At 41.9% G+C, this 25,749-nt stretch overlaps 1 protein-coding gene across 2 annotated transcripts in view; it reads right to left on the bottom strand.

The window, feature by feature from the left end:
• The window catches only part of fam184ab (family with sequence similarity 184 member Ab), a 95,084-nt gene that overhangs the window by 15,907 nt on the left and 53,428 nt on the right, over window positions 1-25,749 (bottom strand). For both annotated transcript variants that reach the window (XM_029496232.1, XM_029496233.1), the window contains exons 9-16: window positions 23,614-23,799; window positions 17,088-17,210; window positions 15,485-15,646; window positions 14,961-15,082; window positions 10,166-10,316; window positions 8,745-8,957; window positions 4,000-4,153; window positions 2,800-2,927 (exon numbers count right to left, since the gene is read on the bottom strand). In XM_029496232.1, coding sequence (XP_029352092.1) covers window positions 2,800-2,927; window positions 4,000-4,153; window positions 8,745-8,957; window positions 10,166-10,316; window positions 14,961-15,082; window positions 15,485-15,646; window positions 17,088-17,210; window positions 23,614-23,799 — 1,239 coding nt within the window. The remainder of the gene's footprint in view (window positions 1-2,799; window positions 2,928-3,999; window positions 4,154-8,744; window positions 8,958-10,165; window positions 10,317-14,960; window positions 15,083-15,484; window positions 15,647-17,087; window positions 17,211-23,613; window positions 23,800-25,749) is intronic.

The raw sequence follows: 25,749 nt of genomic DNA, 5'->3' as shown, positions 1-25,749 counted from the left end.
GCTGTACCATCAGCCTCCTGTTCACTGTCTCTGTCTATCTGAGTCTCCCTCAGCGTCTTAATTTAATGTAATTGGCCGATTCTTGCTGCCCATAAACACTGCGGCACAATTAACACAACGTGGGGACGGGGCAGATGAATCTTTAATGACTCATTTACTCGTTTTACTCTCCATCTCGTCTCCAGCCTCCGTTCGAGGAGAGAATTCACAAAAACAAGTTAACAAGGACAAAAACAGGAAGAAGGGAAATTCACCTCCACTGGTTCATTTCATGGGATTCAGGACAATTTGAACAGTATGCATTATTTGGGGCTTTAATCCCTGTTGGATGTTCACACTCGTGACAGATGAACGGGGCTGAGATTTATTTCTGTTCTCTTTTCTCCCTTTGTCATCGCCCTTTCTCCTCCACTCTAAACTTTCTAAAAAAGCCAGTGAAATTATGAATAGGCATCACTTTTTTCTGTTACCTTTCTCCATTCTCATTTTTATGTCTTTGAAAAATAAATAAGGTTTTCAAATATTTATCGAGATAAGGCATGAGCTGGTTGAAGCTCCAGCTTGAATTAGAGTGCGATTTCCTTCTAAAAAAGGACTTTTATGTTTTTTTTATAAAGGTGGTGGATATGAATGCAGTGACGGACGGTGATCGATCTGTGCTCAGTCTCTCTCTCTCTCTCTTTACTTTTTATTGTTAAGAAAGTTTAGTGATTCCAAAAGATACACTTACCTATCTCTTTTTATGTTATTTAAACATTTCCAACATATTTTGTTGTATTTGTTAGACTGAAATCCATCATCCTTTATTATCATCATTATGTTATTATATCATCTGAGATACTCCATGTAAAGTTATTTCCAGTACAAAGGGAAGCTTCACAGTCAACACTGGACTGCAGCAAAGACACAAAAACTGTCTCAAACTCCAAACACACCATGAAGAACAGAACAGAACAGGAGACGACTGATCAGACAGCTCTGTCCCCACAAAATGCACACAAATACACACAACAGAGTTCATCAGTCTCTTCCTCCACGTCCATTAAGTAACTGCAGGTATAAAAACATTATTTAATGCAGCGTGACGACAATCTGCTGCTGAGCTCCTCCACTGCAGTGACTCAGCTCGGGAAGTTTCAGTTTATCTGCTGTTCAGGTCCGGCAGAGTAAACAAAGAATTAATGGAAACACAAACGCAGGATGTGGCTGTGTCAAAGTCAAGATCCAGAGTTTTACAACGAATACAAATGATTCCGTTTCTTAAACAATATTTTACAATACTTCATTAATCCAACAAAGAAAAATTCACTTAATGGACGATTTAGGAACCACTGAACTCATAACAGTCAAATAATGAGCGACACGATGCAGGTTGTCCTATTTCATATCCTTCTCCCTTTCACTGATGAACTGATGAACTGATTTCAGATTGAGAGTGAAATCCTTGGAGCTGCTGACAGGAGGTCAGGAGGAGTCAGACAACTCACCAACAGAAGGAAAGATGTTCCTTCACCGCGGTTTAAATATCATCTCATCAGAGCAGCAGGTCAGCGCCGCTCATTACTCCCTCAGACAGAGTCTGAACCGCTGAAGGTCTGTGACTCAGTGCGAGTTTGTTCACTGCAGGACAATAACGGAGGCGACTGCGGTTTGACAGACAGGCAGTTCAGACTGTAGCACTGGACGATTAGCCCTTATTGACTCCCCGTTGCCTTGGCAACTAAAGATGAGAGGGACTGATTGGTGAAGTACGTGGGGGTATTAACATCATCCAGCTGTGCGAATCTGCTGGAACATCTGTATCTCAAAGTGAGGAGAGAGGAGCCCACGGTGTTTGGGGTAATTATGAAGATACAGGAGAGATGGCTGGAGAGCAGCCTGTCCACCAGAGTGTGTGTGTGTGTGTGTGTGCGTGTGTTACATAAGGACTGCTGGATATATAACGTTGTCTCCATCCCAGTATAATGTCTGTTAGGCAGCCAGTTAGACAACAACAACTCTGATGAATAATAAATGTGCAACAAAAGCCCAGAAATCCAAACATTAAAAACAGTTGTTGTTTTGTGACTTGTATTTGTGTCATAAACAACCTGCTTGTCAGTGAGTTTTTATCCAAATGTAGAGCGACTGAATTCTCCCAGATGACTGAATTACTGCTTGTCTCCCATCTCTACTGTTACGAAACTGGTTTTATGAAGATAAACAACCGGTGGAGCTCGTTCTCCTGTCAGGTACCAGCAAACAACAAGAAGACGACTGAAGCCTGAAAGTTTGATGGAAATGTGGCATTCCTTCTTTCATCAGCCTCATCAGTGTCACACATCAACCGCTTTCATCTAACGTCGTCTCCTCAGTGACATCTCAGTCATGTTTCCACCCCTGCCAACTGTAAAATCTTGTTTTGACACATGCTGATACATGAAAATGAGAAATCTTCGATAATAATCGTCATAATAAAACAGACAGGCGGAAGTTCATGTTATCATATGAATGGAAAGCACATTTGGTCTGCGAGAAAACAAAGTGGGAGCAAACAGCTGTTTTGTTTTTATATGTGTACATGATGGAGTTTGTATTATTCTAGTGACAAAATCTGTAAGATATTTAATTTAGAGGCTAAAATCAGAGAAAGCTTGTCATCAAATGATCAACTTAATTTTGGCCAACTGTAAAATGTCTATCAGCCTAAAAATGGCGGTGTTGGGAGCGGTCCGTCTGCCTGTTGACCAGCTTCCCTGGAGACTGACTGTGTTTAACGGCATGAAGACATCCTGAAAGTAAACACTACGCCGGTCCTACCTGTATCCGGTTGTTCTCCAGAGTTTTCTCCAGCTCAGCTTTGGCAGCAGCTGACTCCTGTTGGTGGGTTTGCCTCAGGTGTTCGATGGCCGAGGCGTGGATGTGGTTCAACTCTGAGCGCAGGGACGCTGATGGGAGAAAATGTCAGGCAACAAAAAAAGGACATATTTCAGTTGTACAGGAAACAAGTTTCAGAAAAAAAAAAAAAAAGCCCCGAGTCTAACGAACACCTTTAATGGTGTGACTGTGCGAATAAAAGGAGGACAGCAGTGAAAGCTGAGAGAATTTATGACTGGCCACTGCAGAAGACAACAGGCACACACACACACAAGAAGATGAAAGAAAGTACGAGAAGCAGCGAGAGAAAGAAAAATGTAATAAAAAGATGTCAGGATGTGGGAGGAGTGAGAGATAGATGGGAGCAGCTCTCCAGTGTCAGGCTCATGACATGAAGGTTAATGGAAGACCATTTATCCCGGCGCACTGCTGGTGTGTTAGCACAAAAAAACTAGATATTTTGGTCCATCTTCAGCTTCAGAAGTCTGCCGATGTCCTTGTTTCACTGCACAGCAGCCGAGGTGCTGGCTGTCAGTAACTTTTAATGCGTCCTGTCAAATATCTACGTGGCGTTCAGTTACACTTTAATGAGCATTATTCCCGTTTTTTTATCCATCCATGGACTCGTCATTGTCCGTCGTAGTGACAGGAGCCATGTATAAAGGTGTCAGTTATCTGGTGTGTTCATTTTCATTTGCTGCATTTTATTCACGAGAAAAACAAAAGTGAGGATCCTGTTGAACCATCTCTAAAGTTGGTAGTGAGACTTTATTTTTGAAGGATAGTCCCCTGATGGACCGTATCACTTTCAAGGTTTCAATTATATGACATTTCTAGCAATAAGAATTTAAGAAGTGGATATTAAGCTGTCGTTGCATCATACTGATGGTTGCCATGCGACCATGACAATTCATTAGTTTCCCCTCATCGCAAATGTTTTGCCAGAATCCTGCCTTCTGTTTTTGCATAGTTATGTATAATAAAATCTAATAAAATTTTGACGGATAGACTTACACCTCACCTTTCCTACATCAGAAGTTTAATGTGTCTAACCTTTATTTTCAGTGTGATTTTAGCTTCCAGAAGAGACAAAAACAAAAAGCACCCAGAGGTCATGTGAGGGTGAACACTCGGAGACCTCACCCAGCATAGCTTTGCCCTCGTCTTCCAGTTCAAAGCGAAGTGTTTGCAGCTCCTGTTCTGACTGCTGTTTGAGCGTCTCGATGCTCTGGCGGTGAGCCTCTCTGAGAGACTGCAGCTCTGCATGGTGATGATGGCGGAGACGCTCTTCCAGGTCCTGGAGGATGGGTGGGAGGTGGAAGAGACAACAAAGAGAGGGCAGGAGAGCAGGAAGATGGAGGGAAAGAGCCGGGGGAGAGAATGAAAGAATTTCATTACAAAACATCCCTCATTTATTCATTTCCAACAACAGACCTTGTTAAGAACACAAAGTCAGCTTCTTTGTCAAAACCGCAAATTCTCTTAACTGTAAGTTCTCCTCCTCAGAACGACCTCGACTGCAACAGAATTCAGCTTGTTGAGTGAAAATGCATAATTGATGACAGTAAAATTAAAACAGAATTCATCATCAGAACAATAACTGTTTTGATTTATTGTGTACAGTTTCAGGGGAGGTCATCACATATTTCAAAATGCTTTGTGAAACATTTAAAAGATTTTTTTTTTTTAATCATTTACAGGCAGTTGCAGCCGGTTCCAGTTCAGAACAACCTCAATCCTGAGTATGTTTTTATGTGTGCGGCTGAGTGACTTTTAATTTTGTTCCTTTTAAGCTCAAATAGAAACTTTGTGAGTTTAAATGTCCACAACAACTGTTTGTGCAAACATGAGCCTGCTAGCATCAGACTGCTGGCAGCCCATTCGGTCACTCTGTCATTGAAAGTTGTTGTTTTACATTTCTGCGTGCTTGTGGAAATATGGTTTTACTTTTTGAGAAGCCGTCGTCACAATTCAGCCGACATCGGTTGTTTGTGGAGTTTTTATTGAGAGTGACAAAGTTGGCTGTCAGCTGCAGCGTCTCGACAGAAACATCTGACGATCAGCAGAGCAACAACAGCAAACCTGTCTGGAGGAACAGTTGATGGTCATTTGATCAGAGTTCAGTTTCCTCTGGGAAGAAGTATTGTTTTACTTTAAGATAAATCACATCCTAAGTAATTGGAGTGTTGTAGCTGCCAGTGTTGCAGCTTATTTCCCCCCCTAATATGCTTTTGTCTCATTTCCTACCGGATTAGTTGCAGTGTCTTGCAGGATCTATCTTTCATTTGCAGGAAAACACGTGACTCGCATCACTAACCCTGGACAGCCCAACACGATCATCTCAAACCGCTGATGTCTTTTGAGCTCAGTGGCTTTTAAGGCTTAAAATAAATAAATGAGGAAATCATCTTGTTTACACATTTTGTGTTGAAAAAGTCTTGTTGTAAAACAGGACCGAGAACAACAACAACGAAAACGTTTCCTTCATAATCCCTTCAAGGTCCGAGGTAAAACACAGAAAGATAAAACATAAGTAAAGAAATGATCGTCGTTCCTTTTATGTATAATGTATTTACACAGCTAAAAGATTCATTTTTGGACCTTTTGTGCACTTGTGTACTCTACAAGTAAGTTCACACAGAGTTTAAATTATTTCTCTTTGTCGGTGAAATACTAAGACGCTGTTATGCAAATCATGACTACAACCCATCAAGAGGGAACATTCAAAATGATATTCACAGAAGGCTGACAGCAACATCTGTGGCATTTTAATTCTGCGATACCTGATGCCTCAGGGAAAGAGCCCTGAATTTTCAAATGAGCCTCGCTCCCAGTTGGCGGACAACAGCGTCAGATTGTCAGCGTTCAAAAGCTGGACGGCACGGTGGACAAATATCGGTTTGATAATGTGTGACCAGTATAAATAAAAATGAGAGTTCAACACAGAAATGCACTTTTTTTTCTTTTACAAAATTTGAGGTCAAAGGTTCAAGTCTTTTTTGTTTGTCAGATTGTCACATCTGCAGCATCATTGTGTGTTTTTTCGCTCCAACGGTTTTATTTTTGTCACATTTTAGCTCCCGCTGTCTTAAATCTCCCAGCAGGTAAAAATAAAGGCAAATATGTGTGGAAACTCCAGCGGGAGGTTTTGCCACAGTCTGAGAAAGTGACTCTTTAGAAAGCTGCTAATCTCTCTTATTCATTGGTATTGATCATCGCCCCTTTTGTGCTGCGGGTCAGAAAAAGTATACCTTTTATTCATTTAATTAAATGGAGCACATTAATTACTCCTAATCACACTGAGTCCTATAATTACAAATTGACTCACCTCCACCTCCTCCCTGCTCTGCGCTCTTTGTGCGAAGTCTATTTGTTGAATTTTCATTACATGAATGGAAAGTCAGTCATTTTTGCTGGTAGGTGAACAATTTAACCAAGTAAAAGAGGAGATACGGTTAAAGCAGCATTAGTGATAAACACATGAAGGCACAAACTCAAATCCAGCAGCTTATTGGAAGACCAGGCTCTTAGAGGGACTCTGAAGCCTTCCCTGCTCTGAGCCTGACGATGTTCAGTTTGTTCAAAGCTTCCCTGAGCAGCAGAGAACAGCATTATTCGGGTCGAGCCCTTTGGAGATGAAAGTGTACATAAGATAACCTTTTCCTTTCCTGACCGAACTCTGGCAGGCTTCCAAATGAGATGGAATGAATTTTAGTCGTGTTTTATTTTGTTTTTAAAATTCAGATCAGGACTCTGTCACCAGTAAGAAGAAAAAAAAAAACCTGCTCACAGACTCATCAAAATGCACTTCATTTTAAGAACAATGCAGGTTTTAATTTCCATATTTCACCGAACGGTCCCAACAGCTTTTATGACTGCTGTGACTAAGCATGTTTCCGTTGTGAGTCCCAGACCCGGATAGATCTTTACAGGATAAATGGTCAAACCAAAGACGCCCCCAGAGCATTATAACTGCCATTTGGATGCTTCATCTGGTAACCATGACCGTCGAAACCCAAAACCCAGAAGAACCAATTTATCAAGATGTCAGGTGTCAAAGCGCTTGACGGCTCACTGAAAAGATTTTCTATCCCGCAGTTTAATTCTTCGGCCTGACAGACGACCACAGAACGGCCTGAACTGAGTAAAACATCACTGCCACTGATTTCATCAGGGCTTAAAGAAACACTTTCAGGGAGGAAGAGCACGTTTCTAAAGTAAATTACCTCAGAAGTTTAGCTTACAAAGCTAATATTAGCATTTGAAGCTATTCATCAAGCTCCTTTCCTTCACTGGAAAAGATGAAGGTAATGTTATGTTCCAACTGCAGGAACGTACAGATAGCTTCTTTAACTTTTTATCAGCCTCTGCAGTTCAGAACGACTGATTGTTGTTTTGTCTACTTTTTATTGGTTACAACAGCTTTGATTTGTTTTTTATTATTTGTTGTTCTTGAATCACTGAGAGCTCTTTCTACTCTTTCTGACCTTTAATGCCTCTTTTTATTTAGTTTTAGGGATGAAGAGATTCACGAGGGACAAAAAAAACTCAACACATCTTTGAAAAGAACATTTGTCACTCAAGAAGAATTCTAGCTGTTAGCATGCAGGGAAAAGAAAAGTCTGAGAAATGAGATCACACAGCAAATGAGCAATACGATGAGCAAATCGATAGTTCGTCAATATCGTCCCACACACACACACACCGTTTCTATTTGCAGCTTTTGGTTGCAGCAAATCTGGGAGCTAAATTAGGTTATGTGAAAAAGTGTCTGTGTTTGTGTGTGTGGAGCAGGAATTTGTAACAACTTCATTACTGCCTGCGTATAACAGTCTGTGAAGTGTGAAAAGATAACGCCTCTGAATCTAAATGTACCTCCCATTCACCCAAACACATAAAGCACACATACACAAATCATCCCTCTAATGCTTCCACTCTGGATAATTGAGTTTTCCCTCCCTGCACTGCAGACAAGAATATAAACACCCCAGCACCATAAAAGAGCTTCCGTAAAGCTTTCAACATTTATTTCCCTGCTTAAAAACTAAAATGAAGACAGCAGACGGAACACTGAGTGAGCGCCAGAAGAAATGTTGGCGGTCAGCGGTCAGTTCTGTCGCTGGACTGAGCGAAGGAGTGAAAGGAAAATAATGAGGACGGCTGATTCCATGAGTGATGCAGAGGAGGTATTCTTTCTCTGTGTGCAGACGTGCTACTTTATGACCTTCATTCTGCCTTTAGCATTAATACAATTACAGCATCTGGGCTGAAAAATGGATTTGGAATTGTGATGTATAGCTGAAGAGAATCGACCTTGACGGTGAAATGGAAGGATTAGCATTGAAGAACATTTTCTTGGCACCTTGCAGAGTGTGCGCCTATGTTGTGTTTGAGTGTGCATATTTTGACATTATAAAGAGCAAACACAAGAGAGCTGTCAGTTGAGCCACTTGATGTCAGTGAGTGAGCGATGACGTCGACTCTCTGCCAGTCTAAACTTAACTCTGACAAGAATGGATTGAATTCAAATGTCATGGATGGATTACAGCTCTTGGTTCATGTGTTGTTTAAATGTCGCTTTGAAGGTATTCACAGAATGATCATTGTTTAGTTTTCAAGAAAGCCGAAGAACTAGTGTGAAATTGCGAGTTGTTTAATTTGTTGACTTGCAATGATCTCACGTTTCTACGGCCACAACGCTGTCGCTGAAATACGGTGTAAACGTTCTACACCTCTGAGTGGCAGCACAGGCAGAGACGAAGACGACAACGTTGTCGCTGTGTCATAAGGATGGAAACACTTTTTTGAAGCATCCATACAGTTTGTTTTAAACTGAACGTGGAACGTTTTTTGGGGGTAATTCGAAGTTGAACTGCAGGCTAACCTACCTTCAGGTCGCGCTGCCTAGCGTGCTCCAGGTCCTGCATGGCGCAGCAGTGGGCCTCCTGCAGACGGTGCTGTCGCCTCTGGTGCTCCGTCTGCAGCTCGTCCAGCTGCATCCTCAGGTGCTCTCTCTCCTGGCTGAACTGGTGCTGCAGCTGCTGCAGCGACGACTGAGACTGGGACAGCTGCATCTCCAGACTCTGCTTCAACAAGGAGATCTGTGAAATCAGACAAAGGACAAATGGTGGACTGGTGCGCTGATGAGTTTTTATGAAACTGTTGGAAGAGCCAATATGTTTCTAGCTTTGCCTGCTAATAGAAGTTCAGGGGTAAGAAAGGAGGAGGTGTAAGAAGTATGAGGAAGTGCAGGTTTTCTCTGGGGAGCACAATAACACAGGAGGGCAAAGAGGAGAGGCAATCACTTGGGCTTAAACAAATATTGCCACATTAAGATGTTTATAACTCTTAAAGCTTCCAGCAAAATGATTTCTTTCTTTCTTTCTTTCTTTTTGGCAAATAAATTCTTTTTACTTCACTGCAGTACATAATGGCTCAGGAAAACGCTGTATTGCAGTGAATACGTTATTAGGAGGAAACACTATGACACACCAGATTAGTCTGTCTAGACAATTTGAGATTCTGATTATTTGGGAAAGAACAGAGATAAACGAATCCTGACTGCATTAATGCTGGTCATGCCATTAAATTCATTTTAAATTAAAAAAATATAAAGCTCAATGGGAAACTTTATGAAGTAGAGGACAACATTTATTACCTATGAAAAAGTATGTGAGACCAAAAGGTCATTGTAATGCTGCGGAGACAGACGTCCTGTGGCTCCTAACAGCTCCGCTCCAAAATAACCTTTCTGAGAGCAAACTAACAGGAAGCAAATGAGATGAATGATTTTTACTCTGCAAACAGGTGACAGCAGCTCAACCTTTATAATTACACTATGATATTAATTGAATTGTCATTCAGCAGGAGTCACATATGGGATTAGAGCACACAGTCAATAGAACCAGAAGCTGTGTGTCAAATTTGGAAACTTGGAAATTACACTATGGATGAGAAATGAGCCCCACGCTGTGTCATATGGTTGGATAACCTCACGTTATTTTAGGATGTCTCACCAACGCAGCACAAAAGAAGAGACTGTAGTTCTTATTGCTGTATTCATTCTCCCTTCACCTCCCCACAGATTTCCTTTTACTATGAGTGTGATTATAGGTGTCCAAATACAAGCTGAGATCTGCAGCCCAAGTTAAAGATTAAAACCATCCTCAGCTGCTAAATGGGGGCAACGATCCCTTTGCAGCCAGGGCCAGAGCCTTTTAACTTCCAAACACTAAATTACAAAAACAAGGAAGAAGAGGGAGGCCGGGCAGCACCCACACACACACTCACCCATCGGCGACAGTCGTACCTGTTCCAGCAGGTCCTCCACTTTCCTCTGCCAGCTCTCCCTGGCGTTGCTCAGCTCCTGCTCTTTGCTTTGTGCCAGCTGGGACAGAGCAGAGGCCTTGTCTTCCTCATGTTCCTCTCTCAGCTCCTCCCGAAGCTTCTTACACTCCTGCCTGCAACACAACAACGCACACACAAACACACATATTTGCATCTATTTTTCAGGCACTTGGCCGATGCCGCTCTAAAGTCGCTCTCCAAACGTGCAGGAAAACCCTCATCAGCTCAACAACAACGACGAGGCTTTAAAAACGATCCACAGAACCACTGACTCAAAATAGCTGCTCCTCATCTTGACGGCGGACCATCAGTGCTGCATGACAATCAGCTGTGTGACGTTCAATCGATACTGCTCAGACACTCAGATCTGCTTTAATCACCTTCTGCTTCTGTTATCTTCTGATGAGAAAGGTGACACTGGGTAAAAACGCCCTCCTGGCACCAGACAGTAACGACTCCAGCGTTGGGCAGACATTGTTTGTGAGAACCGTCGACATACTAGATGTCGAGCTCCTCATTAAACATATGACTTTAGTTACGTTTGATTGAAGACCATGTTCCGTTGACATTATGGCTTCAGGGACTCTTCAGTTGATGAATGTTTCGAAGGGTCAGAGTGACAGCTTCACGTTTTCTACAGATGTGAGTGTGCTATCGATCAGATCGTGATAAAGCCCAACATCAGCTGATGTTTCACTGATGATAAGGAGCTGTTGGTGTTTATGTTTATGTGGTCACTTGAAAGTGCGACTTCAAACCGACATCATCTGCTGTGTTCTCTGTCAAATTACTGTTTGAAGTGAGTTTTGGCATCTGATGTCCAACAACCAAATTAAAAAAAAAAACAACACTTGACGATGAACTTTGTGTCTGCGTGGAGTGAAGTTGAGCTGAAACAAAAAGGCACCAGGAGCAAAGACCTCCAGTGAAAGAAGAGACCCAAACAAACTTTCCTTCAAAAGTAAAACTGGTTCAAGCAGCTCATCATTCACTTCATAAGGACAATAAACGGCCCTTTATTACGGCTCAAGACAACATCTATTCAGCCACAGTCACTGTAGAAGCTGCTGCTAACAGCTTTTTGTGTGGCTCTCTGTGTTTGGAATGGTTGTGTGGGAGTTGAAATGGCAGCTGTTAAATGAAGGATCCAGGCAAACACATTTTTTGTCACTTAGAGAGCCACAAAGTGTCAGACACACACACACACACACACACACACAGCAGTGCAGTGCAGTCACACCTCAGACAGTCACGTTGATCACGCTGCACACTTGCCACGTGTCATCATTCATGTCCTTGTTCAGTAAAAAGTGTGCAACAACAGACATTCATGTTCACGTGCACTTTGTCAGTGTACCTCACCCTTACACACTTCCACACACACACACACACATACACACACACAGGCCTTGGGCTTCAAAGAGCTCCGGTCTTCCTAATAAGTGTTGTTCTACAGCATCTGCTGGGCAGGAAGAGAGAGGAGGGCAGATGGAGACAGGTGAAAGAGAAGGTGCTGTCAAAGGAAGGAGGAAAAATTCTGATAAAACGTGAGCTAATTGGCTGCTTCCTGGATGAACGATAAGGCAAACCTGCTCATCTAAGGTGTGATTGTGCGTATGACCTTGAATATGCTGTGTGGTGCTGCATCTTTCTAATTGTGTGCGTGCTGCACTTGAAAAGCAGACATCAGCTTCCTCACCATCTGGCAGAAACATGCGTCTTAAGTTTATCTGAATTGTATGCAATTGAGTTCCCATAAAAATGAAACTACATTTTGTCTCCAACTGTTCAGGCATCCACTGACATAGCACTTCAATAAATAAATGTGTAATACAATTCCTAAAAAAAACAAAAAAACAACTGCTGTCAGTGCTTCCACTCCCGGGTAATTTCTTCATTCTCATTCAGCTCAGTGAATATTCAACTACAGTTTCCGAGGTCAGCGAGGAACCTTCACAGAATCTTTTTGTTGCTGATGTTTTTTTTTTATTTTTCAGAGCAAAACAGCGACACCAAAAAGGTAGCAGATGTGCACACCGAACTCTTGGTCTTTTCTTTTTAACGCCATCTTCAGATGTGAGATTGCAGCTATGGCTCTATAGAAGCAGGAGAGATTAGAGTCCGTTCCTGCTGATTTCAGTTCAAAGCTGCATTGTTATACTAAAAGCTTTTCAACAACACTCAGATGGGACTGGAGCTGCTGTACATGCTAATGAGTGTAATGAAATAATCGATGTCCTTCTGATATCTTTCTCATCAATGTCAGATCACAGATGGAGCGCACAGTGACGTTGCATTTTCCCCAGCACACACATTTCTGAACAAAAGAACCTGCTAGAGGCGTCTCTTACAAACTGTAAGATGTACTGCTGTGAAATCCAAACTGCCTGCAGACTCAGCTCAGGCCAGGTGGGAAACTCAGCAGCTCTCCTGAAGAACACCGGTTTCATGAGCCATTAAACACAGCGGGTAATCTTTCATTATGTAGTTTTACATCTCATGAGTCACAGGCTTTATGCCGATTTTAGGATTAAATATGTACCAGTGGGCTTTGATATCAGATTGTGGACCTTTTGGCTCGTCTGTCCAGATCTGAGGGAGAAACTACAGGAAGACATTAAAATATGAATAGCTATGGTCATAATAAGAATAATGTTTACTAGTAACAATATCAGCTTCCTCTTTAGTAATCCTGAGTGCTCCCCCGTGACCACGCTCTCACAGAGACTATTTGTTTCCGCTGAAAACAGATATTAAATCATATTCCCTAAACTCAGGTGGCTCACTAACCACAGGATGCTTATTTATTTTTAAATACGATGTTTTCTTGTGCTGATTTTCACAGTGTGTTAATCTCTACTTTCAAGAGTCGTTGCATTATAAAGTTGGGATTTATTAGTTCTTCAAGCGGCTGCAGTCGGTTTGTCAACGCATCAGACAGATGTTCCTTAATCTGTCGGAGAGGCAGCTAATTATATTCATTAATGTCAGACTATCGCTGTTATTGTGGAATGTAAAAGGTTTTATGTCACTTTTTATAATTTGAGATATTTCCATGCAGTTAAAAATATCAGATGTTGTCAGGTTGTTACGGTTAGGGTCAGATGTCTCAGTTAGAATAAATCATGTGAAATATCAGCCTGAAATCACTGAGTGGGGACAGTCACCTGGAAACTGCTGTAATTTTGTAAACTCTAATCACAGTCTATAAGACCGTCATGAGTGAAGGCGGCTCAGACAACAACTATCATCGATGTTGAATGATGATATGTTTGTTTGTTTCCAGAATTCAGGATTAAATTACAAACTGGAGGCCGTTCACAAACCAGCGGAGGACATGATGGTGGGTTGACATTTTATATCAACCAGGGAATCCGTTTGACCTATTTATCTGTCTCTTCTTGTCACCAACACAAAACAAAAAAAAATATGAATCGTTTCTGGAGGACAAATGGTCCGTACTCTTTACATGGAGTCAGCAGAAGTGGGTTTGATGTGGCCAACGCTGAGAGGACTGAGTAAAGAAAGACAAAGTGCACTTTGTCTCTGGGCTCAGGTCCCGTCTGGCCCTGATTAGTCAATAACTCTATCCCCATCTCCACCTCCAGACTGGAGGCGCTGATGGAGGACCAGACTGTCCAGATAAAGGATCAGGGTCTCGGGGGGTCTGGGGGTCCTCCAAAGATCCTTCAAAGATTTTAGTGAAGAAGTATGAATGGGATTAAAACAGATTATCGTCACTGTTTCTAAGCCCGATGAGACATTTTTAACCAGGACAGTGCACTTTAAAGTTAATAAACCAAAGTCAAAGAAGTACCTCCATCACATAGTTTCCTTGGAAGGTTTATCTTTCATATTAGAAGAAAGGGGAGTGTTTCTGTTTGGAAAGATAAAAGTTTCCAACCGACTGCAGCTGGCAAAGGTGATGGAAAAACGTCCATGACATGAACGGCTCATCTCATTTCTGTCTCCCCAAAAAAATGGACAGTGTCATGTCTGTTGCAGCTCTGACAAAGAGCTTTAAAAACCCATTCATGGCGTATTCTCTTTTTAGAAACTGCCCCCCTTCTGCAGATAATCCACAGGAAGAAAGTTCTTCTGAAGACTGTTGACAGTTTGCTTCGTGCTTTATCAAGTGTAGCTGGGCCACGATGACAAAATAGTTTTTTCTTGTAATTTGCTGAGCTGGTATAATATTTTTTAGCAAGTACAATCTATCAAAGTATTTATATGCCCAGCTATGCATGTGTGATTTACACTTTTGTGCTTGGTCACTAAAAGGCATTCTGGTAAATGCAGGAATTATATTACTGAGTTTGAAGTCAAACGTCTTAAAAACCAGAAACTTTCTTTGACCAGTGAAAAGCTGTTTAATGATGACACAAACTCTAATGGAGTCATTTTATGGGTGCTGACGGTACCGAGTGAAAAGAACATCGGCTCACACACCCAAACAGCCCATTTCAGTCTGGGTGGTTCGTGAAAGAAATCACTTCAAAGGTCTGGGAACGAGCTGCCGGCTTTAACACTGGATTGAACTGAGGGGTTGCAAAGCCCTTCAAGGAGAATGCTTTGTCACGGCCAATAATGTGAGCTGGATGACCTGTGTGTGTGTGCGCGCGCGTCTTCTAGTAATTGTGGGAAATAAAAATGGGAAAACAGAAAGACTTCAGTTTTCCATCCACTCTTAATTTCATGCTGTGTCTGTCAAAAGAGAAGACAAAGTCTCTCACTCAAATACCCTCTCACACACACACCTGAGTGTTTCAGTCCATTTGAGCTCCAGCTCCAAAGCCATCTTGTCCATCTTCAGTTTCTCTTCTTCTTTGGTGGTGATGAGTTTCGCTTCATGCTGACGCTTCTGGGTCTCCAGTTCTCCCTGATTCAGACAGACAGACAGAGACATTGATTTTAGTGGAAAGTTTTAGTGCGGCTCACACTGTCTGAACGCCGTTGAGAAGATTTTCCGCCTCGACAGGGAACCAGTTCTGTAGGCAACTTAGAAAACTTTTTTATTCTGGTAGTGTGAAAAACAACCAAGGCCTTTTGGAGTGACATTGCTATTAGCCAGCTCAAATGTTGGCTTTTGGCAAAGTCAATAGAAAGGAAAGGACGGCTGCACAGAAGCCCTGTCCTATAATGAAAGGCTCAAATGACTAGATGATCAATAAAGGAATTTATAGGCCAAAAATAAACTACTTTTGGTAGCTGACAGATTATGTTCTCATTTGTCAAACAAACGGAACTAAAAACCTGTCTGTGTGTGTTTGTGCGTGCAGACCTGCAGTGCAGTCAGCAGGTTGCTGGTCTCCCTCAGCCGGGCCCTGGTGGCGTCCAGCTCCTCCAGCAGTTTGTCCTGCGCCTCCTTCAGGGTGGAGATCTGACCCTCAGCCGTCCCGATGTCCTGCTCCCCCTGCTGCACTTCCCCCTGCAGCCGGGACACCTGCGGGGAGGACACAGTTAGACGGAGAGAAGCCTCCACCGCCTCTCTGCTGCTGCACCTCGGGCTGCATCTCAGTGAGGCAGCAACCTTGAAACTACATCAGCATTTTATGCCGAGCAAAGTGGAATTATCACTAAAAATGCATTCAATAACGGTTTATATTTCTGATTTTCTGAGCCAATCCACTTTTTTTTTTTAGGCTATCATGGCAAAATATCTAGTTAACTTTACTTGGATGTTAAAAGTGCAGCAGAACTCAAAGAATGTGAACATGGAGCAAAAAGCAGGAGCAACAACAAACTAATTCTTCTAGTTGGTTTGTACAGAGAAAAAAAAAACAAAAAACTATCATCATCACCAAAACAAAACAAGCATGGTTGAACCAGGAATTCCACTGAAAACCATCTGCACCTCAAATGAAGACATTTTCAGTTTAATTCTTTCCCATTTAGCTTCATTCTGCACCAACATGACAAATAAACAAACAAGCAGCCAAAAACTGCCTTTGCAGTTCCTCTAAATCTCTTTAAAAATCATCTCCAATCACTGAAACCATATCCTGAAATTGGAAAGCGCTTTTTCTCCCACGCTTATGGGCAAATTAAAATATAATGTGAGACTTAGTGCTGTGGAGTTTGAGAGCTAACTGCTATCAGTCATATAATTACAGGCATTCGAGTCAGTTTGCTCCCCGGCCACATTCAGGCAGTTAAATAGCGATAGCTCTCGGGCTCCGTCTGGATTTTGTTTATTTTCCACGTACTGCAGGTAATTTTCTGTATTTTGGTGAGATGGGAGCACCATACCTGTGGCCCAGGCCTAATTTTTCATCGACCCTTATGGATGAATATTATTCTGTTTCCTTCCACTTTCAAATGCGAAGTACAGCTCATTATTCAAGTCAGGCATATTATTAAGGAGCTCCAGACAGACTGCGGTTTGTCCAACTTTTGGAGGTGACATTAAATACAGGAGGTAAAGAGTAGATGATCAATCTTCCAATCTGCTGTTCTGAAGCTTTTAGTCCTGTAACACAAACTTCATGAAAAAAAATCATCAAAAGTCAAGTATAAACTTTGAAACTGGAGGCGAGCAGCTTCTACATGGACCTGGGCCGTTAGATCTGGACCTTTCAAAGTCAAGAATGAACTTTCTACTGTCAGCTCCTGGCAAATTAAATCATCTACCCGAGAAATCTGTCAGACGAAGCGACATCACACATCATCACGTTTCAGACTCAAACATTGTTCTGTTTATTAAACCTGCTGGGTCGTGTCAGTGCACTGCGGGGATCCAGTGTCTGAATTCAGTTGGTTGTTGTTGAATATGTGTTTCCTTCACCCTGTTTGAGAGTAAACTGTGACCTAAAACTTAAAGGTTTCTTGACTGTTGAATAAACCACACACAGCTATTTCTAATAGAATGGCCGGGCCTTTCCTACCTCCTCACTGGCTGCAGTGAGTTTGGAGGTCAGCTCCTCTCTCAGCTCGTCCAGCTGCGTTTTGAGGAGCGTTTTCTGCTCCTCCAGCGAGAGGCGCTCCCTCTCGAACTGCTGCTCCAGCTCCTGTGGGACACAAATCAATGTTAGTGAGCAGTTCACAAGCCAATTCCAACAAAATTTCTCATTTCAGTCCCCAGCCAGTAACACAGATTTCATTAATGTTCATGGTGTTTTACATCTACGAAGATTCTCAGTCAAGTAGGTAATAACATATCTATGGTGTTTTTGAGAAAACCTTATTAGAACTGATTCAGAAAAGTGGCAAAACAGCATCAAGACCAAACGACCAAACATCAAGTTCTTGGTCTAACAGGTTTTATATAAAACCATTTAAAGAAGGTGTTTCCTCTCTGTCTACAGGAAACATTCAAAGAGATGAAACTCTTACAGCTGTTCACTTATCAGAAAACCTGGTAGGTCAATTATTGTTCAAGATATATTACGTCCCTGCCTTCAATCCCTCCTGTAGTATTTTCAGGCCTTTATGGTGCAGATCCATATTCTCCATCCTCTTTGTTTAACATCACATTCACTGCACTCATCTCTACAACTGTTTCATTGTCCTTGACAGAAAGACGAGAAAGAGCTCATGTACTGTTACCATTATAAAGCTTATTATGCCAGCAGATGAATGGGGAATGATTTCTGTCATAGTGTGCGATGATTTGGTGCTTTCCAAGGACAATTAGAGCTGAGGGAAATCTGTGTCCACTGTGAGGACTGCTAGCTTTCACTGCTCGAACAAATCAATGCTGACATGACAATCTGTGATACTTTGGACCAAATTATACTAATGGACTTTAAACTAATTGAACAGACACACGTACACCAGAGCTTTCCCTCCCTGCTGTCTCCCCGTGGTGGCTTGCATCAGGTTGAAAATCCTGATGTTGCTCCATAAAAAGTCAGGAATGGGCCAGTTCTTGCTGATTGTGCACAAACTAACTCGATATGTGGGAAGATCTCTCCCATCCACAGTTCGCCCGGAGCCTCCTTCTCCCACAGGAGAAAGACTTTTCTCATAAAATCGAACAGTGAAATGGGCAAAAATCAGGACTCTGGACAACTATCTCTGCTCAGGAACTTTCTTACGTGTTGTTTAGTCTGTTGTGAGGATAATTGCCTTCTCAGAGCCAGCTGATGTGCTAACTTATTCCTGTTGGTAACTTTAAAGCTGCATCGTTCTGTTTTCAACCATTTATTTGAAATAGAAAGGAAGCTAGAGGGAAAGTAGCCTTCATCTGCAGGTGTGGAAGTGTCCACCTGATTAATGAAAGCTTCATTAAGCGTCTCATTTCCGTTCTGTCGTGGCCTCCACTAACTCAGAGGGAAGTGCCTCAACATTTCTTTGCTAACTGCCTCTTTCTGTGTCTGATGTTAGGTGTTTGGCAGGTAGTGTACATCAGGTACATTATGCTGAAAACAGCTGACTGCTGCCACAGGAAACAAGAATAATGAGTGTGGTGAGAGTCAGCCAAAACATTTGTGGCCCATAAAATCCAAAACAATGAGCTGGAAGAGCGGAGAGGAACTGCAGAGGTGGCTGATAAATCAGAGTGGGTGAAACCTTTTACTTTAAACATGCTCTTTTGAACCAATGCTAACATAAAAATATCGATAAGTACATTTTTAAAGAGAGGAGACCAGCTAATCACTGGAAAGATGGAAAGACTACATTTTTCTAGTTATAGTAATTATAAATGCTGAAAATTCACTCAAAAGATTCAAGTGCCAGCAAATCTCATTAAAAACCTTGTTGCTATGTGTATTGTAACATAAAAGAGAGTTTTACCTCTCACAGTATGGAGATTGGAAAAGGTGAAGTAGCATCACAAGTAAATGTTATCATGACTGGCCGCTGAAATACAGCAGTCATTAAGTCATGATGTGGGGGGAATCGTCTGGTCACCGGTCAGGAGGACCGTAATCTAATGTGACACATCAGGATGCATGTCCTTGCAGCTCCATTTAGAGGGCGAGACCGAGGTAGAACCAGCCCAGCCCTCTCACAGACAGCACTCATTATAATTTAAAGCAATGAAAGAAAAGATGATTAACGAGACGTGCTATAACTGGGATCAGACTAAAAGAATCAAGTGATGAGGAATGGAGAGACGGAGACTCATCTGTCTGAGCCGTGATTTAGCAGAGAATATATGAAACAGGTGAAACAGTTTGGCATTTCTGCACCGGAGAAACGGCAAAACCACGAGCGGGAGTGAACAGTGGCAGATTATTGTGCAGATCAGAACATGAGGCCAAGGAAATCACACAGGGTGCTACTCCATATGGAATGCATATGCAATCACTATGGAAATGCATACCACTCCTCTCTTAATGCAGCTGTCAGCTCTGATCTGCTCTGCGCTGGAATATCATTTAAAACAAGTTCCTCATTATGCAACTTTGATGCAAGAGAATACTTGATCACTCGCGTTCACATGGCTGTGTGTGACTGGAATATAGGACTGTCGAGATTCGGCATCATCACGGGGCTATTTCAGGCTGGTGGAACTGCACGCTTCGGCTGCAGTCAAATTAGTGGTGGGCCGTGGTTTGGAACAGCTAGACCTCAGGCTCATTAAACGTGTCCCAGGGCCCAGTTTGGAATCCTACAGCGTTTCATATCGGGACACCATGAAACTAGGATTTTGATGTTTTGTTTTGAGCTGTGGACGTCGTGCTGCAGCTTATTTCATCACAGCCCCGAACACAATGGTCTGTGCAAACAGACAACAAATTAAGGAAGAGCACGGGAGGTCAAATCAGGTCAATTCACTTTATTTGTATAGTATCTGTTGTCGCACTTTGTGTTACCTCGAGGCACTCAATACTCATATAGCTCCAGTGATGTTGTTGGCATGGACAACACAATATTGAAGGATGTATTAATCTGTATTTTCACATTTAAGAAAAAAAAAAAAACTAAACAAAACTACCAGCCATTTCTCTGACAGTTATATATTACAGTACTGTTCTGCTATGGGAGCATTTAATACAAGACTGTGGGATGGAATATTAAATATACATTACACTGTTCTGGTAATACAGCTGTAGGATTTGTCTCTTTATGAAATCATTAAAGCCATTTTGAATTTCTAGGTTGTGTGGTCAATGTTTAAAAAAAAAAAAAAAAGATAAAAATGTCCTGGATTGCAGCTGATGATGATATCAGTGAGGTGTTTTCTTTGAAGGACCTTAAAAAGGAATTTCCCCATGAATTTATTTTTGCTGAATATTTGCTGAATAATTTTAGCTGAGTGAACGTCAACACTCTCAAACACATCTTCTTCCCAGGAACTAAAAAAAATAAAAAATAAAGGTAAAAATATATGTAACATAGAATATGCAGTAGACAAGCAGCATAAAAGTCCCATCTAAGAAGAGAGTATACGCTGTATGTATGAGCTTCAGCCCTGTTAGAGTCGACACACTCTCTGCTAAGTAAGTAGCTGTGAAATATTTATGCCAGAAGTTTTAGACACACACACACACACACACACACACACGACGTCCCTCGGCCCGTGCTCACATCCATCTCTTTCTACATCACATCATTCTGCCCTAATTTTGATTGCTTTACTCCACTTTATACTCTCCTGTTACACTTTTATGTGCAATAAATGTCTTCAGTTTATGAGTACAGTGATGAATTTAATTCTCTGGGTCCTGCAGCCTTCTCAATTTCAGACCGCCAAACTTTCTCCAGGCCTTCGTTTCCTGATTTTGGAAATAAACGTCAGATAAAAATGTTAAATAAATAAATAAAACCACAGAAAAAGTTCTACTTCTCTTTTCACAACTTTTTAGATTTCTACAATCTGAAATTTAACACATTCCACACTTGTATGTTAATCTAGTTAGCATGTCTTCGTTTCTTGCACAACGGCACCAAATCTGGAGGAGTAGGGTTAGGGTTAGCATGACATTAAACTTGTCGCCTGACTGACTCACAGGTCAGGCTGCTCCTCCTTTGTTTTCACATCCTTTTAGGTAACACTATCTCAGCTACAGAAGCTGCTGCAGGTAACGTGTGCTCTGAGGCGTCCTAGATGACATTTATAGGTGACAAATAGAAATGTACTCCCACGTCAGTAGGTTTCCAGCTTCTTAGTCACTCTCACAGGCCCTTTTGATGTATTTTGGTCTATAGACAACCTCTGCAGTACAATTTTTTCCAGTCATCTTGTGAGTCTGTGTCACCCGTCATGCCTACATATAATTCTGTATTAATTTTATTCCCTGCGCAGAGAGAACGTAAATTCCAAATCTGTGTTCAGTACGTTAAAGAAGCTGCTTGTGGAGCTGAATCTTTCAGGAGAACAGCTTTTGCACCTGTTGACGATGAGAAAGGATGTAATGATAAAAAACCTAACCCTCCCCCTCCTCAGTCATCTTCTTAATCTTGTTTCTTTGTCATCAACCTGCTGCGAACTGACTCATTCCTCTCCTGCAGTGAAGGGCTGGCCAGTATTAACCGCAACAGCTTGGCCACTTCAGATGTTACTGCTCTTTTTTCTGATAAAGATAAAAACCGTACAGCTCTGCCACACTCACCTAAGGCATATTGCACTATTTACTATTCTACCTTCATCTTACAACTAGTTACAAGTTCAACGTATCACTGAAGATTAAACCAAATCAGTTTAATGATGTAAATTATTCTTCATTAGAGATGCACTAACGTGTTGGACCTCCATTTTGTTATCTAAGGATGAGATGTATTTTTGAAGACAAAGTGCTTCAGAGGAAACAAAGAACAGGACATCGTCTACATTCCACTGCCAAAGCATCAGACTGACAACACATTCACAGTTCAGACTCTCGAAGCAGACAGAATGAATTTGTTCCTTTCCAGCTCTTCTAGCAGATGGTCCAAACAGTGAACAATGTAGAATTAGCTCAGAGGTTGGAGCGCAGGCTTATGACTGCTTACTGAAGTCTCTTTCAGCGTCTTTGGTGAAGTAAATTAGACTTTTTGGACTTTGCAGCAGCTTCCAGCTGCAGTGTGGAGAATTTGCGGTCATATTCCAGTAGGTTAGAAATGTCCTTCATTATCTGTGTTCTTCCAAACAAGGTCAGTACACCTCGATATGCAGACAGACGTGATCGCTGGCTTGGTGTTGATTTAACTGAAGCATATGCAGACACCACAGGAGCTCTGTCATTCATAATCACAGTTCATTTAATATAACACCAACAGACTGAAGTGCTGTGACAGGTCCAAATCTTTTGGCAGGCAGTAAGTCCAGGACGGAGGGAGACGGAGAGTCGACAGCTTGTGTTTTGACTGAGTCAACCCTGGAAAGATTTTAAGTTAATTTCTGTATTCATAGCGATTAAATATTGAGGGTTCTGAGAAAAGGAACTCAGTGTGTTCCACTGCTGGAGACAGTGAAGGATTTAAGTTTGGTGTGGAACTTGAATTTCTTTTCTTTTAGTCTGGTAGGTAAACAACCGTTAATACTACCTGAGTGATATATATAACCGTAGCTAAACTGGAATCAGCCAGTCAGGTTGTGGTGATGCAGTCGGGATTTTTTACTCCGGAAAAATACCCACACAAAATGATCTCATATTCCAAGGTAGGGGATTGGAATAATGAAAATAAATATGGAGCAGTGCTGACATTTGGTGAATGCTGGGGAAAAAATCTCAATGTTTAAAGGATCATGACCTGAGTTTATAAGTGCAACAGGTTGTTGGTTGTAGTTCACGACGAGTGTGACTTATCACTGTGCTGACGGCTTATGAGTGAACTAACTAACCTTCTAAATAAAATGTAGGAGCAAGCAAAACTTTTCTGATCAGAGAAAAGTCAAGTTCAGTGAACCTTCATGGAGCCGACGGTTTTTCAGGTTGTATAAAGTTGGGAGATCAATACCAAAGCGCTGCCGGTTTTTGCAAACTTTTGTAAACTGTAAACTGAAGCGGAGAGCTAACACCCAAATGCATTGTTACTGAGCAGAAGTACAAAGTGCTAAATTCACTTTCACCTTCGGTGCCTGTACAGAGTAATCGCTGCAGAAAACAGATGTCCCAAGGACACAGTCTTTACGGCCTGAGCTGAGCCCTGAGCTTCAGGAGGCGGCATCAATTACAATATACAGCTGTTCGTTTTTCTCTGGCTCTGAGCAATAAACGCTGATTACACAAGACGCAGCAATCTGCAATCTGCAAAATTTGAAAAGAAAAAAAAAAAAAAAAGAATTTTGCATATTTCTGTTTGTCGTGCAGAGTGAGCTCATCATCTCCGACTGAAATGGATTCTTTTGTTTTCATCAAAGCAGGAACATCTTTATGATCTGTTAGATTATTTGTGTGTCAGGTATTCCAGAAGAAAAATAGGGTTCATCATCATCAGCAGCTGCAGCCATGGACAGACTTCATCACAATAGAAATGGACAACGCTGATTTATCTTGTGTAACATTGTCAGTGTGTGTGTGTGTGTGTGTGCGCACTCACAGCCAGCAGGCGGTTCTTTTCTTTCTCGGCACTGTTGAGAGCATTTTCCAGGGTCACTCTGTTCTTCTTGGCGACTTCCTCCAGAGCTCGAGCCTGGCTCTCCTTCATCTGGCTGCCCTCCTCCTCGAACTGAGCTTGCATGCTGTTCATATCCTTCTCATGGGACACCTTCTCCTCATGCAGGGTCTGACAAACACAGGAAATAAATATGCATGCACACACGTTTAAAGTACGCTCACACACACAGTATTTGTACCATATGCTGTATTATTCAGCCATGTTTCCAATGTTTACTGAGCAACAGCCAAGGAATCAATACTGCACTCTTTCTGTCACTATCTTCAATTCAGTCTCTATTTTCATCTTCGCCCCACTTCAGACTGAAATGTGTTTTTCATCTAACACCAAATCTGGCGGCTGACTCTCCAGGAGGGATCATTGAAAATAGAGCTATTGATTTTGGGGCACTCACTCACTCATCTTTTACTGCTTATCCGTTTCCAGGTCTCGGGGGGTGCTGGAGCCAATCCCAGCTCACTCTGGGTGAGGGTGGGGTCACCCTGACAGGGTCAACACACAGAGACAGACAGAGACCCACAACCACTCACACTCAGACCTCAGTCACCAGTTAACCCACACATGATGTCTTCGTAAGGTGGGAGGAAACATGGAGACTCTGCACAGGGCTAACCAGTATGGCGCCATGCTGCCGATTTTGGAGAATGAACCTTGTAATGAGTTGACTACATAACCTCACCAACTGAAAGTCTCTGTCTATGCCATCAGGAGAAGTAGATGCAGTTCTGCGATCTCTTCATAAGCTCCAGCGCCTCTTCGTTACTGCTATGTTGGTCAAGATGAATGGAGTTGGCAGAAATACTGAATTTCTCAAAGAAGTGAACCAGTCACTACAAAATGATTGTTTTACTTTAATATCCGATCAGCGGTTTGGCGGGTGGATTGATAGGCTGGTGTGAACCACAGAACAGCAGCCTTCAAATTCTGAACTGAAGGGGAAACAGACACAGATGAGGGGAGTGGTGAAGTGTTGATAATGGATAAAAGCTAAAGGATGCGGCTTTGAGGAGAAAGAAACAATTGCTAATTTAAGTTGTTGCTCAGCTCCATTTATTGTGTAACAAAAACACAAAAAGGTCGACGAGAACAAACGATACCTACAACAACTAACAGAGCACCGAGGCTAAGGTCACAGAAAACAGTTTCTTGGGAGATTAAAAAAGTAATCTATAGCTCATTTATTTAAGCCAGATCTAGCCAGAAAAGCCACACGGGAGTAGTTCATTACTTATTATCATTACCTGAGCTGACAACTGGCAAAGGAAGACTCCTAAAGTAATCCAACAAACGCTCTGCGGGGATATTTCCTGTTGAAGTGCCAGGAGAAATTATCTGACTACCAATGAGATGAGACTCAAATCAATTGTAGATATTTTTGGCCTCGTCAGGCATTCTGCTGACATATCTACTGTAACAAAAAACAGCACGAGAGTTTCAGCTCTTTGCTTTGAGGTAGTTCAGCTCCAACACTTTCTACTTTGACATTCACAGAGATATTGTTGGAGCACATGGATAACTAGGAATAAATTAAAGAATTCAATATTACATTTCCGGCATACTCAGCTGAATATTGCATATTCTTCTGTTATCACCTGAGCTCACCTCAAAATGCTGCGACGACAGTGAAAACAGACTCACATCTGTTAATATGGGACTGGTTGTTGTTTAAGCTCACTCATTTGGCAGTGAGAGGCATGGGAGTGTTGTAGAGGTTCAGAGGGGAGGCGGCTTAGATGAATGGTCACCTATCCATCAGTCTGGATTGAGATCGTGAGGGGAGGATTTTTTTTTTTTTTTTTAGCTAAGGCTATGTTTGCTGTTGTATAAAGAAAAATGACACAACAAGGATGTTTGGTGATCAAACAACAGAAGCAGCTTTCTCAGACGAAAAGATGATTTCTATATTCATCTTGTAGAGTTTGATGGCCAGGATGAGTGAAGGTTTAGAGTCCTCAGGAGGATAAACTAAAAGGTGGATTCTTTCATCCATGTAGTCCTGTTTTAGCGACAGATAAAGAAACAATGAGGTTTTCAGGCAACAAAAAAAACAAAACAAAA

This window comes from Echeneis naucrates, chromosome 24 (genome assembly GCF_900963305.1).
Source record: "Echeneis naucrates chromosome 24, fEcheNa1.1, whole genome shotgun sequence".
Taxonomy (NCBI): domain Eukaryota; kingdom Metazoa; phylum Chordata; class Actinopteri; order Carangiformes; family Echeneidae; genus Echeneis; species Echeneis naucrates.
Note: the sequence above shows the minus strand (reverse complement) of the source record. Positions and strands in the feature narration are given on the sequence as shown.